Source organism: Cyclopterus lumpus, chromosome 13 (genome assembly GCF_009769545.1).
Source record: "Cyclopterus lumpus isolate fCycLum1 chromosome 13, fCycLum1.pri, whole genome shotgun sequence".
NCBI lineage: Eukaryota > Metazoa > Chordata > Actinopteri > Perciformes > Cyclopteridae > Cyclopterus > Cyclopterus lumpus.
The window spans coordinates 7,368,580-7,385,906 of NC_046978.1; the positions used below are offsets into that span (position 1 = coordinate 7,368,580).

The 17,327-nt window shown below is 39.9% G+C and overlaps 1 protein-coding gene across 1 annotated transcript; it reads right to left on the minus strand.

Moving 5' to 3' along the window:
- Positions 1-5,645: 5,645 nt before the first annotated feature.
- lrfn1 (leucine rich repeat and fibronectin type III domain containing 1) lies at positions 5,646-9,871 on the minus strand. The gene is made up of 2 exons (XM_034548751.1): positions 8,496-9,871; positions 5,646-6,546 (listed from the first exon to the last, which is right to left on the minus strand). The coding sequence occupies exons 1-2, from the start codon at positions 9,869-9,871 to the stop codon at positions 5,646-5,648; spliced, it is 2,277 nt and encodes a 758-aa protein (XP_034404642.1).
- Between the last annotated feature and the right edge of the window lie 7,456 nt (positions 9,872-17,327).

Genomic DNA, 17,327 nt, shown 5'->3' on the forward strand with positions numbered 1-17,327 from the left:
TACCTTTTTGATATAGTAAACATCAAAAAGACAATGCAATCCAGATGCAGAAGAGAGCAGTTCTGCCTCTGTACGGTTTTATTAAAGTGCATTGGGGGCACACAGTCCATTAAGATATTATGGTTTAAATTGGGGTAATAGATTAATATTTAACACATATTATTGTTGTGAGGGTGTTGCATATTTTCTGAAGATCAAAGAAAACATTAACCCCAGGGTGGACCACATTTTATTTCATAATTTTAATTTTCATATAGTTTTTTCAAACCATTTTCATAAATAATAGACCACTTTATTGAGTAAAATATAGAATATTTCCAGCTTTTTTGATTTAGATTCCTAAAAATAATGTATTATAAATGTAATAGCGACCACCCATCTGTCAAGGTAACGTGTGTACAGAGCCATATACAGAAATGTAATACGGTGGACGTTTTAACTGTAGATAAGCGAGTTCATAAGTCATATATTAATACTTATTATTCTAATTAATATATATATTTTTTTTTTAAGTCTTTTTTTCCGTCAGGCCATTTGTAAAGAAAGACATAGATGTATTTCTTTACAAATGCCAGAGGATCAAAGACCTGTTCCAGTTTGAGCATGCCATTTTTTATGATGCAGGAGATGTACCTCAATCAGCTGCTATTCTTAAACAAAATTAAATTTATTTAAGGATTTTCTATAAATATTGAAGAGCAGTAAGGTATTGCTTAGGTAGTACTGTGGGTGCATTTAATGCCTGGGGGAAAAAAGTTTTTAAAAAAACATTAATTTAGCTTTCTATGCTGCTGGCAGATCAAATCTGCATTAAACATTATGCAAAAAATAAATCTGTTATCAAGTAGTAGGCCTTTGCCTTGTGAGTATTTTTTTGGGACCTTGTGATGCTGAAGGACGTGTTGGTAGAAGTGTGAGCGAACTGGAGAAGCCTGAAGCACTTTACTGAGTCTGTGTCAATAGGCTAAATGTTCTCTCTGAGTAGCAGAGTGGGCGGTCTTCAGCCTGGCTGCAAATGCCCAAAACATGGAAATGGAAAAAAGCAAAATGAAATTCAGCTGGTCAAATCAATGTTGACGGAGGTCTTTAAAATACATTATACGGTTAATAAGCATTTGGCAAGAGGGCATCATCCTACATTGAGTGTGTTGTATGGCTGCATGTATTTACTCAAGGCATCTTATTCATAAAAGAATTACATCCAAATAACTCCCAATAAAAAGATTTATGTTCTTGCTACATTACAAATAATGATACACATTTGGATATGGATACAGGCTGCATTCTTAAGTTTCTAATGTCTGTTACTGCAAGTCTTCGAAAATAATTTACTTTGCAGAGGTAATGGTGTCGTTTCCACTATTTGTGTGAGTTTGTAAGAGATTGGTAACAGCTCTCTGCAGTGAGAATTTCAAAAGAACAAACGTTTAAAAGTTTGAATAGAAAATTCATCCACTTGGGAGATATGGATGCCAAAATCAAGAAAGATGTCTTGACCACAAATGTGAGGGCGTATTAAGGAGTATAACATCCGTATGCTATGAGTTGTCAGTGGGCGATTCCAACTTATTGACCCAGGGAAACATACATTGGAACATTTAACCAAGGGGGAAAAAAAACAAAAACATTTTGGAGAATATAAAATCTTTGAAAGTTCTTCTTGTGATTTCAAGAGGGTCCCAGGAAACATAGATAACAATGTGTACTGACATTCGTGGTTCCCAGAGGATGCATCCTAATGACCATAAGGGTGGTATGTGGATTTGAAATGTCTATTGAATGGATTGTCATGAAAATGGGTCCAGACATTCATGTTGCCCTCAGGATGAACTGTATTAAGTTTGGTGATCCTTTACCTTAGTAAATGTTAGCATGCTAACGCGTTGAACTACGATGGTGTACATTACCTGCTTAACATCAGTAAGTGTCCTCAACAGCTACATTGTGTCCTGTGCTGGAGACTAGAGAGACATCTCTGTTTTAAAAGTGCTCAGCTCTTAGTAGTCGTGTGACTCCTATGTCTGAATCCTTGTGGTTTAAAGGGTTGTTTTCCTGTTTGTACTTTCAGATATCCCCCTTTTTCTGCTGACCACTTTCGGACGTACAGGAGCTGTTATAAGTTACTGCTGATGTAAATCAAATCCTTTCCCGCTGTTGCCGCTTTACACTAAACGCATTCCTCTGGTGAACCCGCGGGACGCTTGTATTGGGATTCAGGTCTATTTGGTCAGTAGATCAGTTTAACATATTGGAGGGAGGAACTGTACAAACAGCTACCGTGAGCTGAAAAGGGCTGCAGGCTCCTCCTGTGGTGTGTGACGAGCAGCAGCAGGTCAGACATCTTCACTGTAGCAGGCCTATGTAAGTATATAAACCAAAGCAGCACAGAGTCATAGGAGTGTTCGTATGGCTGGAGACTCACTGGTCTTCTTTAGAAATGAATGCAGATAAATACAGGCTAAATAATAAATAATGAAATATGTGTTGTTCCCAAAAAAGACATTCCTGGCTGACTGAAACTGAACTGAAATTCTCCTTAAATGGTAGCAAGTTTAGAAAATGGCTATTTTACACAACATTAATCTTTGAATTGAAACACATTTCTCTCCACAAAAACTGTGAGTGAAGTGTTTCGGTTTTTAGATCCAGAAATGTTAAGTTGATTATTTACAATGGAAAGTATGTTAAGATCAGAAAATAACAAGTGGAGTTACGCAAAGGTTCAAGGCTACTGGGAGACCAACAACAAAAGCAACAAATTGGAATCGAAACATTGCAGCTTGGATTCAATGATAATCAATGATGAAGTATACATGCTAATCAGAAAATAAGGAAAACATTTCAGCAGTTGGAATATGACATATGGTATGAACTTATCGAGCATGGTAAGCACGGAGGACTTTAAATGTTACACCTACAAAACCCTGTTCAGATTGGACATTTCAAACACACATTACTATGCATTAAATATTAAATGAGGTCGAGGCACTTTTTTTGCAGTAACTTTTAAAGACATAACTGCTGATGAGACAAAACACGCTTTGCCGTACAGTGTTTGCTAGTTTGGCTGCCCTGGCCAATTTTGAAGACTGTGTGAAGTCTCAGCCTCCTCCTGCCTGAGCAGATTTTGTGTTGAATAATGATTACACATAAGAATAGAAATAACCACTTCCCCTGTTGTGGGAAATGGTCAGCAGCACATTTCCACAATGGAAACCATCAGTAGTTAATGAGGAGACGGACCGGGGTTGAAACAATGTGTGCACCACAAATTGACAGCTGAGAATATAAACTCTACATTTAAGTCTTCTTCCAGGTGGAAAACAAGATTTTAGACTAGAAATGTTAACTTTTTTTTGGACAGAAATTGTGCTGAGAACGATGACGAAAAAGGAAGGGATCCCAAAGTTCTTCGACTCAATCCGCTCTGTCACTGAGGATGGAAATGGGAGATTCGAGAGGCTTGAAAACCTTCAGTGTGGCTTATCTCGCTGCTCCATATTTTATCTTTGCTGCCCACGCAGCTCAGTTTCATCTCAGCCTGTGTAAGTAGCTGTAATCAGGGGAAGAGGGTGGCAGCAAAACAAATAACCCTCACACACTGTGATCTTATCTTTTACCACTGTCATGCCTTTTTCCGTTACACCTTATTTCACCCCCTGCATTATGTGCAGTATGAACAATTTTAAGTGGTTTATAACACATGATAATTTAGATGTACGCAGATATAAGTACACTTTAAAGTGTTTTTGAGTCAACGATGACTCTTTTTATGATGCATTTGTAACTGGCTTATAAACAATGAATAATTTACAATAAAACACAGTTTTAATAATACAAAAATGTCCTCATATATTTGTTATTCTTTTTTCGATGCTGTATTTATCTCTTCTTAAACCTGTCTTCTTCCCTCTCCATGACAATTGGACAAACAGTGAAGGCCACAAGATGCAGTTGAAAGCACATTGAACATATTCATACAATGGTGGAATTCTTTGTCATGTGTATAAATCATACATTTTCCAACACATTGAGTATTTGTGCATGTGTGTTATTACTTATCATTAAATGTGATTATAGCTTGGTGATATTTATCATCCATTATCTGTTTATACACCAGTTACAGATGCTTCACAAAAGGAGTTATACATGTTGACAAACACATTAATAACGATGTCCTTATCTCTGCTTGCAACTGCATCATAACAATAAAGGCATGAAATGACTGTGTGCATACAGTACTGCTTACATGGGCTAAATGGGTGGGATTTAAGTGAAGTGTTACCTCCTTTTCAAGATCTAAGCTTTGTCCAGAGTGAGAGAAAACTGAATCTTAAAGCAGGATGCTACTCAGGCTTTCTGCTAATAACGATTATTATATGTCTTCCCTGCAGTCTGCAAGTTATTGGAAACTTTACAGAGCCTCGTCTCCCCCTAGTGGGATGCAACTGATCTTACACCCTTGTTAATAACAACTGGCTGCATTTCTTCACGTTCAGTTATCATGTCCCTCGTCGTCTCACACCCCACTCTGCTTCCGTGGTTGTTGTGCAGCTTTCACAGAGGCCTTATAAATAGTACTCAGGAATCAAATATTTATCATCACAATTTGTGTGTCCCTGCGGAAACACACTGCTGCCCCTGAAGCAAAAGAACAAACTGATACAATTAACCCACACACAAAATTTAATACCCTTCGTGAGGGGATAAATGGTCCAAACTTTGACATACTAAATAGGGAGAGGTGTCATGACACAGGTTTTTAATGTAAAAACTTGCAGCCAACACCCAAATGCTTTGTAAAAAGTCATGTGACGTATGACTTACTTACTTACATAGTTAGTACACATACACCAATGTTTTAATATACTTATATATTTTTTCTTTTTTGTTTGTTGTCTTTTTATCTAGGCCAGCCAGATACAGTACTGATTAATATACAGCCACATCTGGAACAATACCTATTTAACATCATACAGTCCGACCGTCATAGAGGAATCAACTTTGTTTCATCCTCTCTTTGCTAACATTAGAAATCGGCATCTGTAAAATCCTGTTCTTTTTTAAAATCTCATTATTGTATAGACTGGTGGTGTTACTTGTTCCTGTATTTCGTGTCTTCTGTGCAAAAGTTTTTTGTTGTTGTTGTTGAAAGAACCCAAAACATGATTGACATAACAGGATACCTGGCTGTTCACTTTACAGTTTTTATGAGTTTTTTTTCTTCTTTTTTTGTTGTTGAAACAATTAAACAGTCACATCCAAACGCCACACTCCCCTTGTCACAGAAAAAATGAAAATCCAAAGAAACGCCTCCCATCGTCAGGGTGGGAGGCAATGATGGGACGGTTTATGACTACAGTGAGCAGCATCCTCCATTCGTACATTTTTCAGAGTAAGGCACTGCTGCATGAAGAAACAACATGGCCAACAAACCTCTCTGTTGGTATGATGGGGAGGCAGGACACACGGAGACTGTGATCTTCTCCAGCAACTCACAAAAAGTTTGTACATGTGCTTGTGTTCATCATTTGCTGTGTGCAGGAAAAATGTGTGTGCTATATGGCATGTAGAGAGATATTTGTGTTTTAACATGTCTGTGTGTGGCTGAGCCGATTTAGTTTTTCACGGCTACGCTGCTTTCCTCAGACTGTGCTCTCAAGCATCCACTCAGTGCTGCTGAATGTAACTCTCCTGTTGGCGAGCGGCGATGACTCCATGTTGAGCTGGTTGGTGGACTTGTGCCACCTCGTCCTCGCTCTGCGTGGGTAACTATGACTCTGAAAAATGGAGTAATCCCCTCCGTCAAATGAGAATCTGTGCCTAGTTCGTGCCAGCTCATTAGGGAGCAATCCCATGTTGGCCAGAGCACTTTTCTTGTCCTTGAGCCTGGGAGCCTCCTTGGTGCCAGCGTTGGGGCCTATGAGACACAGGGACATGGTGGAGCCCGTCAGGCTACTGTCCGTCTGTGTGTCCTCAGATGGGGGGCCAGAGCGCTGTGCATCCAGACTGGTTCTTCTCTGCATCTTGTCGACAGTCATGGGCGGCAGCTCCACCTCCAGGATGGCAGTGGTGGCTGCTGGATTCTCTTTCTTCTCATTATCCACCCTCAGCACCAGCGCCATGACTTCTTTGGGTGCGTGAGCTTCACGCTGGCCCTCATCAGACAGTTGCTTGGAGGCGGAGCGCTGAAGCCGCTGCTGGCTGCCATTGGTTTGCGAGTGCATGCTGGAACTGACCTTGGTCTTGCTGTCCTCTGGGTCGCTGTAGGCCTTGTAACGGATCATCAGGATGATAATGAACACCAGCACTGAAGCAACAATTATACCACCGATAATGATGATCATTGTGCCTCCCAAAAACTGGCTGTGCATGAAGCGGCACTGGCTGACCTCACTGGCCGTATGGAACTGCACACAGCCAACCACACGTATGGCCGTTAATGATGTGATGCCGTCGTCGTAAACCGCCAGCACACAAAGGTCATACTCTCGTCCTGCGGCCAGATCATTGATTAAGAAGTTCTTGCTGGTAGATGGGATCATTCTGTAGAGGAGAGAAATATAGTGCGGTGGTGAAGATGTATACACTTAATCAACGGAATTAAAACGCCCACACTTACTGATTTGCATAAAGTGTATTAAATCACACATAAGGTGTCAGCTCCACACAACAAAAAGACAACAGGGCCATCACAGCTCTAGCATTACATATCACTCATTCTGGTAGACACACATAAAATGTACGACAGTGATTTAGAGTCGTGTAATCTTACAGTTGACTTATGGGAAAATATGTTATATCCTAAAAGTAGTGAGAAGTTGCACTAGTGGGTTTGTGTATAAAATGACAGCAAGGGTAAACACCAAGGTGATAAACGAGGCAGAGGAGACTCGCTGCCTAAATACCCCACAACAGCTGTGTGACACATGATGTGAAGGCAGTTTTGATGTGTGAGTACCTGAGGTCACATTTTGTCGGCAACTGTAAGATTACACGACTCTAAATACGATGAAGAAAAGCGTTGCCTTCAGGTCAATATTGGTGTGAATATAATTAGAAGCGTGTTCCTTTTCCCTACTGGGAGACTTTGATGGTTATCATTTGTAGGTAATAATGTACCTCCTAAAGACAAAACAACACTCAGCTCTATGCCTAAACTGGATGAGAAAATTATACAGGAGAGCGACTCATTATATCTGATAAAACCTAGAAAAAAAGAGAAAAAAAAGAAATGAAAGTCGACCACTATTATTAACTCGCTCTATGAATACATAAATCCTAAAGTACTCTCTGTATCCCAGATTCAGTTCATGTGCATTACATATTGCATAATAAACACATCATACGTATATTCAAGACTATTTTAAGAAGGTTTGCACTATTTAAAAAGAGTGTAACTCAACTTTATTGATTTTGTCATTTTCATATATGTGCACTTTATATATTACACATTGCAGCTTAACTTAACTCTATGTGCTGCAGTGGTAGAAAGAGACTCAAATAATGTGCTTAATTACAAATGTTATGTATTTTCATTGTATGATACTTTCTACTCCTCCTCCACCACATTTCAGAGAATTTTCTTTCTTCTTTTAACTCAACTATAGTCAAACAAAAAGTAAACTTTCAGTATATTTTGTTGCTAATATTCTTTGGTGGAAAGTAATGTTACTCAAACACTATACTTAGGGACAATTTGGACTTTCACAGCGAAATATCTAATATTTTTAATATGACAACTCGTTACCGTTCAGATAAATATTCTGCATTAAAATATGCTTAAAATAATACTAGTTAGTTAGTTAGAGCCTGATGATGGCATATGTTTTTCTGCAGACCAAGTACTTATACTTTTACTACTTGAAATATATTTTAGAATTTTGAAAGCAGGACTTTTAATTGTGATAAATATTTATGTTATAGTGTGGTATTGCTGCTTTATCTTCATTAAGTAAATTATCTAAATACTTCTTTCATCGCTGCAGTCAAGCCTATCATTACACAACCACAACTAATTACACTCTGTGTTTCAACCAATTAATGTATGCGCTTGCTAATGATACAGTTACATGCAGTGAAATAGTTGGGCATCATGTTGTTGTTTATTGTCACATTATGTTTTAATGATGCTGACAGGACCTTTTTGTCCTTAGAGTGCTGGACTCTACAATCTCTTCAGGTGATTGCAACAATCTAAATATCAGAGACTAAAAAGTGCTTACTGGATCTGTAAATATCTTAAGTAACTGTACATTTTATGCATATTATTATTTCAATGCATTTGCATGCATTCTAATTTATGAAAAAATGATTCTGACTACTGATTTTTGGACACACTTTATCAGTTTGCATCTTTGGGATCGGCTAATCTGCCATAATGAACCGTTGTGTCATTTAGCAGATGGTAACGCCAGATGTCTCACCTTTCCTCATGTCCCTGCTCTACCACCCTCTCCTCTCCCCATCCATGCACCCCCTCCACCATGGCTTACCTGTACACCAAAGTATCATCTGCCGTGCTGTTGTACTGAATCTGGTACATCCTGATGCCGGGGATATGGCGCTCAGAAGGCCAACGGATCACAGTGGAGGAGGAGGTCAGCTCGGTGACCATCACCCTCCTGTCCTGCTTGTCGTAGCCTTTGGTGTCGTTGCCAGATTTAGAAGAGGTGGTGATGTCTGAGAGGCCGGGGTCCTCACGCATGTGGCCTGTGTTGTTAACAAACAAGGGTAAGGGGATCATGTTGATCTCAACAGCCGCTGTGGCGATGCCTGCAGCATTGGATGCCACACAATTAAATGCACCGCTGTCCTTCAGCGTGGTGATGAGAATATCAAGGGTGCCGTTATCATACAGGATGGTGCGGGAGTTATTATGCACCAGCTTGCCGTCTGGTGACCGCCAGTGAATATCTGGGTCTGGGTCACCCACTGCTTTGCATTTAAGAGTCACACCCTGCCCTTCCATCACATAAGGCTTAGTGGAAAGATACTTGGTGATCAGCGGAGGCTCACAGATAAACTCCTCTTCTTGGATGGACCAGAAATACTTGTCCATGAGGTGCTCTGGCGAGGCACAGGTCTCCAGATCATCCTCTCTTGTCAGCCTGCGCAGCCACAGCAGCTCACAGTTACAGTGAAGAGGGTTTCCACCGAAGCTCACTGCCAGCGTAGAGAAGCTGGAGCCCTTGGTGTCAGACAGGACCTCTGCTTGCTGGAATAAGCTGTCTGGCGGCAGTTTCTGCAGCCTGTTCGAGGTCATGTCCAGGCGAACCAGTTTGGTGAGCAATGTGAAAGTGCCAGCTCCAATGTGGTCAATCAGGTTGTGGTCCAGTGTGAGTGTGTTAATGTTGGTCATTCTGGCTATGGCTTCCCAGGGGAGGGTGCGCAGGTTGTTACTGGAAAGATCCAAGTCCTCTATGGTGGAAACAAACTCATCAAAGGAGGTAGGGGCCACCTCCGCGATTTGGTTGTTTCCAAGGATGAGGTGCCGCAGGTTGATGAGGCCTTTAAATTGGTCAGTCTTTATTGCACTCAGGCGGTTTCCATCCATGTGGAGCGCCCGCAGGGACCGCAGGCCGACAAAGGAGTGGGGGATGATCTGGCTGATGGTGTTCCGGGACAAGGTGAGGTGGACCAAACTAGTCATGTTGAAAAAGTCCTTCCTACGAATGACGGTGATGAAATTGTCTGTGAGTCGCAGCTCTACGGTCTTGCGGTCGATGGTGGGTGGTACGAACAACAGACCCGTCTTAGCACACAGCAAAGTCAGAGTGGGTGAGAGGTGCTGACAGATACAGCGGCCCGGGCAGCTGTATCCCTTCACCAGAAATGCACACAGCAGCACGCAAATAACCAGACGGTCCATCTTTGATCAGTTTCCAGGTCCTATGTGTGAGAGAAAGAAAAATAGGACAGACATTGAATCACAAAATAGAGCTCATTGAATTAATACATAGCCTCATAGCCTTTAAGATAGCCTGCTGCAAAAATCAAGAGTGTGACCAAGATTGCAGAGACAGCCAGCAAGGTATCAATCACACAATGAAATGGAGCTTTTCTGAAATAATGGCACCTGGGATTGGATGATGAAAGGCTGCACCAATGCTGTCAGAAGCACATGTCTCTGTAGCCTTTTAATGGAAAAAACAGAATCTTTTTTTGTGCCCCCAACCCCAGGCTGTATCACCACCAACCATCAATTTCCCTATATTGGGTAACTATATGCTGTTTGCACTTCCATCATACAACAAAGCGTGTATACTTTTTCTCCTCAGAATTCCACATCAGGTAGGAGAATTAAGGGTGGAAAAGGGTGCTTGTCAGCAGCGCTCAAGGATTTTCATGACCTTTTCATGCTCTCTGCTCTCCCTATGCGTCTGAGATGTATTGCAAAATTAGACATAAACCTGTCATGTAAATCATGACAGCAAAAAGTTATGGTGAAAACGCCGGAAATACAGCTTGTTTTTGAGTCGTGTAAAATGGAGGCATTGAGGATGTTTTGATTCTCTGATTCCCTTTTAAAGGTATTGATTTCAGTCTTGAAATCGCCTGTGGTGATGGGGAGTAAAAAATTAACCTTGGCTGTAATAACAGACCGCAGTGGAACACAAAATGGTAATGTGCTGATGCCACATTGTCAGTGGTTTTACCCTCTTTGGCATCCATCTTGATTGTGAACACTTTAAGCTTCACAGATGATGAGAGAGCCTGTTAATGCTGATAAAGTAGCACGATGACAACTGACTTATTTTCTAGGTTTAGAGAATTACATTTTGGTTTGCTACAGCCCACCACCCACCCAACCCCACAGGGTGACACTTTTGATCCCCCTTCATTTTTGAAGAGGACCAACATAATTATTTGAATTCACGCAGGAGAAGCTGGCTGAGGATTTTACATTGAGTTTTTTACATTTTTTATGCTTCATCCAATTAGTCATGACTCATTTTGAGTGTAGTCCTGGCAACGGGGACGCTGGCGAAACTTAACGCCGCTCCGTCTAGGACTGTTTTTATATGTTCTTTTTCTACCTTTTTTACAATTTAACATTAATTTCAATTATTTAAAATGTTATTTAACAGTGTAGCCATTCTTCTGACTTAATTATTCTGCAAATCTTGGATTATTTTTTATTTTGTGATTGCCGTTGGCTCCTGCTCTTCACCACTGCGATCTGGTCAACTGGCGTTGGCTGGCTAGCCGACAGTCTCTTGCTGGCCGGCAGCTGCCAACGAGCCAGCCGACTCCCTGCTGGATGCTCTCCACCGCTGCCGCCTGGACAATCCTGGACAACTGGCGTTGGCTGGCTAGCCGACGGTCTCTTGCTGGCTGGCCGACGGTCTCTTGCTGGCTGGCCGACGGTCTCTTGCTGGCCGGCGGCTGCGGGTGAGCCGGCCGACTCCCTGCTCCATGCTGTTGCTCTGAGGCTTGGTCGCCTCTCAGTGGTCCTGGTGCTCCGGTGGTCCGGTCCGTGGTTGGCGATTGCATCCTCCCCGGCTGGCGTGGTTCTGCAGTGTTCCACCTCGCAGCTCCTCGGGCTCAACGACTTCTCTGCTCCTCCGTTCGTCTCGGCCATCGGGGCACTCGGACTCCTTCGTCGGCCCCGTTGCATCCACAGAGCCTCCCCCGGAGGGTTTGTTTGCTCCTGGCCTGATTGCTCCACGCTTTCCATCCCCTCCCTCTGGTCGGCTGAGCGCATCGCTGCAGCTCGTCACCACAACAACAATCCCCAAGAGCGAGATGGTGGCACGAAATTAGGAACTGTTACAGCTCCCCAGCACCCTCTACTCTTCCTGCTGACTCCACTCCCCAAAACCGGACTGGTACACTCCAAGATGTCGTTCTTTTATGCAGTTCTTTGGTTCCCCTATTTTAGTTTGTCTGTTCTGCTTTATTTTGTATTTGTAATTTTCCATTCCTCTATTGTGTTCATTGCGTATATGGCATTGTCTCCTTTGCCTCATGTATTTTCTGAAATGTTTAATTTGATTTAAAAACGCTGGTGGTGACATCCATGGAATATTTTGAATGTCACATGTCAAATGTCATAGCAGAAATGAAGCACAAGCCAAGCTCTCTTCTTCCATCTCTCAAGCTCTGCCATAATCATAACCTTTGCACAATGACTCTGTTACTAACTAAATAAATTTGGTGTGATGAGAGTTGTTATGCATGTTCAAAATCATTAGATAAGTGAAGAATTGGGAATGCATTTCATTTTACATCAGACTTCATTTGACAGCCGGCAAAGAAAATTGAAAATTATTTCCCTTTTCATCCTCTTGCACAGCCACTCACTCATACATACTTCTGTCTGACAGAAAACACGGCACCTCATTAACTATGAAATACGGCTGTCCAATCAGAGCTCGTATTAAAAGATTGGTTTGTATGCATGTCCTTTTCTGGACACCAACTGCTGTTTTTCTTCTCTGTTATGCTGTGTTATATAGACTGTATTTAAAAAAATTGGACCCAAAACTTTGCTTGCTTCACTTATTTTTTGTTATGAATCTACAGGCTTAGCTAATACTCCATCGCAAAAAAAAAACACTGTTTGAAATTGAAAAAAAAGAAAACTATTTCTCCTGTGCAATTTATTCAACAAAGAATATGAGAGCAAAAGAAAAATTCAAAACCCCCCTGAGAGAATTTATTTATTTAGCGATGCTCCTTTATTGTTGGCAGCAATAATAAATATCCTTTTTTTTTTTTATAATGCTGGGAAAGCTAAAACAATAAAGTAGGCTACAGCAAGGCAGATCATACTTCCTGTTCAAAAGACTCTCGCTTTAGTTGGGTGACATAATTTCAATGGTTATGATCTTTAGTTCAGATTTAATCTAATATTGTTGCCAAAGTTTGTATAATTATTACAATATAATACTGATCTTGCTTGATTGTGTTAGTTGTCTGATGGTAACTAGGCCACAAAGCTCATGGTTTCTCAGAGGTACATCTGTGCCAGAGCATTTCCTGCCACACCGTCGAGGATACTCTATTGATCTTTCAGTATTTCGGGGTGGGTGGAGCTCTGTTGCCATGGCAACTGTAGTCGAGAATGTAGGTCTTTGAATTGCATTAAGACGAGCTGCCCGAAACGCAAGGCCGCAAACTTAATGGGTAAGAAGGTAAGAAGGGACGTGAACAGATGTATGAATGGCCGAGTGAATTAAAAGAAAAGGGCAGCTCCACCTTACATTTCTATTTCTGTTTTATTGCTTAATATCACTGGCGGTCATTAAATCGATAACACAGGGTGGAGTTTGGGTTAGTTTACACCCAGAACCGTTGCCGTACAGCCTTGCATAGGGCCTCATGCCTGGCCTGCTATGCTTCCGTTTAAAAAAAAAAGAAGTATATATAGATTATATTTTATTATATTATATTTTTTTCTTTGGAATAAGGGCTGAAGTTCTATTTAAAAGTGCTGCAAGCAAGCAGGCTTAGACACCATGTTCAGTCTGTCTGTCTATACATCTCATTAGCCCATTCAGACCTTGCATTGTTTATCCTGAATGAAGGTTGTGCATTTTTCTACCTAACATCTGGATGTGTGGCGATTGTCCTCTTGCCTCTCACACTGGACCAAACTGGATAACAGAACATTTGGGGGTTTTAGACTGTTAGTTTGACAAAGCAAGTAACTGATTATATCAAATCAGGGAAATCGTACTGACCCATTCCCATATTCTTTGTATTTTCAAATATTATAATTGAAAAGAATATTCTATTGATTAATAATGAATTAAAATTAGTTGCAGCCCTAATGATAACATTGTGCTTCTCTGGAGGTTCTTGACATTTTCATTTTACATAAGGTCTTACAGGGTTCTTGCCACTGACCAATTGGAGAAAACATATGATATGACACAGATCATGGCTTTTAAAAGTAGCTGATAATTGTCTGGATTTTTCTTCATGCGATCTTAAACACAAATACTATTTTAGCAATTCTCACATCATATTTACATGCAAGCACAATTCTGTACAAGGCATGTACACATGAGCACATTACAACACACACCGGCCCACACAACCACAATAGATACATTGTCCATGTCCATCTTCACATTAAGACAAACATGTTGAAAAGAAACAAATAAAGAGAGCAAAAAAAGGAAGAAATTGTGCAATTTCTAATATAATCAGTTGCTCAATTAAAGATGAGCAGTAAGAAGTTTGAGCGCGTCACAAACAATGCTGTTGGGGGGAAAGGAAAGCTGAAAGATGCCTTCTCAAACAGCTCGTCCTATTTCTGACTGTGACACCTGCCTGATGCTGTATTGTTAACACGTAGCATCCAGATTACACGTTAAACAGGATAAGCAGCTGCAAGGATGATGAGGCATCTTTGCAACCTCTGAGAAAGTTATGGAATGCGTGAAAACAGCAGTCCGTTCTTTATAAACCGGAAGAAGAAAAAAAACTGCTTCAATTAGTGCATGCACAAATTCACCAGGATATTCTCATAATCAAATAACCAGAAAGAAGTACGGGCTTTTAGAAATTCAACAATTACTCAAATCAACTAATCACAAAACTGTCACATTCAAAAAGATTAAATATACCAATCAAATAGTATCTTTTAAATAATTGTCCTCTGTGAGAATAATCTATGCATGTTAACTACCATCATCAAACTGTACAGGAATGTGCAATTAGCTACCATCTTTATTCACTCAGAATATGGCATACTTGATGAAATTTTGACATCATACATAACGTGGTAACGATATTCGGAGGGCAGCTTTCTCACCTCTGGCCATTAAGATCTTCATTCATATGAGATGAGATTACAATAGAGCTTTTTTGTTGCTGTGTTTCTTACCTAATGTGATAGTTACATATGTTTGGGCTACTGTTATTCGGTCAAAACAAGCTATTTGAAGATGCCATTGTGGATTTTAGGAATGTAAGCAAGGCATTTTGGACATTAGTTATGACTTTTTATAGACAAATTACTCATTGAGTTAGTGTAGTTAGTTTAGGTCAAAATGCATTTTGCTATTGATTAATGAAAAACATATTCAGCAGTTTGATTGAAAATGGAAAGATTTGTTAGTGGCAAACCTGGATTACAGTCACTCCTACTACTACTACTACTAGTACTATTACTAGCAGTACTACTTCTACTACTTATATTACTCCTACGACTAATAATAATAATAATAATAACAATCATTATTTGTTTAAAATCTTTCACACAAGAAATGCAGCGTGAAGTGATTTTAAAAAACTGACATAAAAACAGGGAGAGAATGTCACAAACAACGAAAAATAAGATGGAAAATAAAATACACTTGATTAAATAATAAATCTAAATGAATAACATGGAATAAAATACAGACAATGCATAACAAGTTAACTAAAACATATTTTGAAAGTGACATTGAAAACAGTGATCGAAGATAAACAATGCCAGAGTTTGCCCTTACCCAAGAAAACATCTGCCCGAGCCGATGCATTAAGGATGTTTTTTGGACATGACTTTGACAGGAACTGTAAATGCCAATTAGGAGTTGCAGGCAGTGGACTGCTAGCTGCCCTTATGTGACTCTTGTCAGGCAGCAGGCATAATTATTGACAGCTTGAGTTCACTGGAGTCGGCTCCATATCCACCAGTGATCACCGAAATCGAGGCTCCACAGCCCAAGGGATTTATGGTCCTATCTCATCAAATGGGATGTGGAATATCGTTGTAAACAGGAGGAGTATTTGCATATTATAATTATGTATCCGTGCAAAGATGGCCTTCTCAATTACATCCCATTTAAAACCTTCAATGAGGAAGAATTGAGGAGCACAAACTATTGGAGCTCCATCAACTTTAATTGTAAGAGCTTTCCTAAACAAGATAGAGCAAAATGTGTCATTTGTTGATTGAAAACACAATAGATTATTACACCTTTACCTGCTTTCTAATATAAATACCTCCCCTCAATAACATAATCAACCCTCAATAGCTGCTGCTATAGTTACAAATTACTTAATATATATTGAAAAAGCAGCTTATGATTTAGGTTTGGTAAGTCATTTTATGTCCCCTTAAAGAGGACCTGCTAAATGATGAGTAATATGTATTCAAATATAAGAAGGAAATAGCATGGGAAGGATTGGAGGACATATCTGTGATTCATTTTAGCTTCACCTAATATTTATTCTAACAACTGGCATACAGTCTTGAAGAAAATCTCACAAACCTGCAATTCATCTTCCAACTACTTCACTGACTCATCAATCAATGGTTCAGTAAAATATCTGAAAATAGTGAAACATTTCTCAGGGCCTTAAATTGACATGTGTGACACATTTCTTTAGTCTGAATTCCAGTTTAAAACTCCAAAAAATATCCAGTCTACGATCACAGAAGGCGAATAAAACCAGAAACTATTCACATTTGAGAAGCTGAAACCACTGAAAATGTGTTCAAACTATTGACGACCATTTATTTAAGATGATTTCTTCACATCAGACAATCTTCACAAATACTCTATGCGCTATATGTCAAAAAACTATATATCTTGATTTACATTAATGACCTACAAGTGCTTTTCCATGTGAGGTGGTTGTTTCCTGCTTTTTTGGTTTCACGCACTACGTTCCTGATTAATGTATACACACTGTTCTTCACTGAAATAATCAAACTAATCCAAAGCACCTGATGCATCATACAATTATTAGATATGGTGTTGTTCCAGTCGATCCACTTTATGCACATTGCTTCCACAACTGAGCCCCCAAACAACTGAACCTCTGACTGCAGTCCATCTGCTAGCTGTCACAAGTAATAGAATACATAGGACAATGCACTTCCCTCTGGTTTACAGTGGTCATTTGCCAATTTTAGATTGGCTGTGAGAGGTTTTGCAGAGCTTCACACTCACAGAGGAAGCTGGGCTTTTTGAATTTCACACTTTGGATTGAGGTATGCAAGTATTATTGGAAATTGGACTTAAAGTCTGTGAGTGTTTCATCATCATATACAGTATCACACTATTAGATTATCATCATTGATGCAGTAACATCTTTCTTAAATTGAAATAAACATGCATTATATTTCATATAATGACGTGTAATATTTTCTTTACTCCTTTACTCTGAATCTATATCTTTAAAAAATGAGAAAGAATTAGTGATTGCAAGGGCTCAGCCTGAATTTGTTCTTTTTTTGAGTCATTTTTAGAAGGTTCGAACAGTAAATGTCTCCACAAAACAGTTTGGCTGTTACACTTTTCTCTGTGTATCGGTTTTACTGACACCTTCAACATATTTGTCGGAAAGAAGAAAAAAGCACAGACAAACAAACAAGCCATGAT

Coding starts and splice junctions, on each gene's coding strand:
- lrfn1 (XM_034548751.1), bottom strand. CDS start 9,871: ATGGACCGTCTGGTTATTTGCGTGCTGCTGTGTGCATTTCTGGTGAAG. Junction 6,547..8,495: donor GATGATACTTTGGTGTACAG/GTAAGCCATGGT, acceptor TCTCCTCTACAG/AATGATCCCATCTACCAGCA.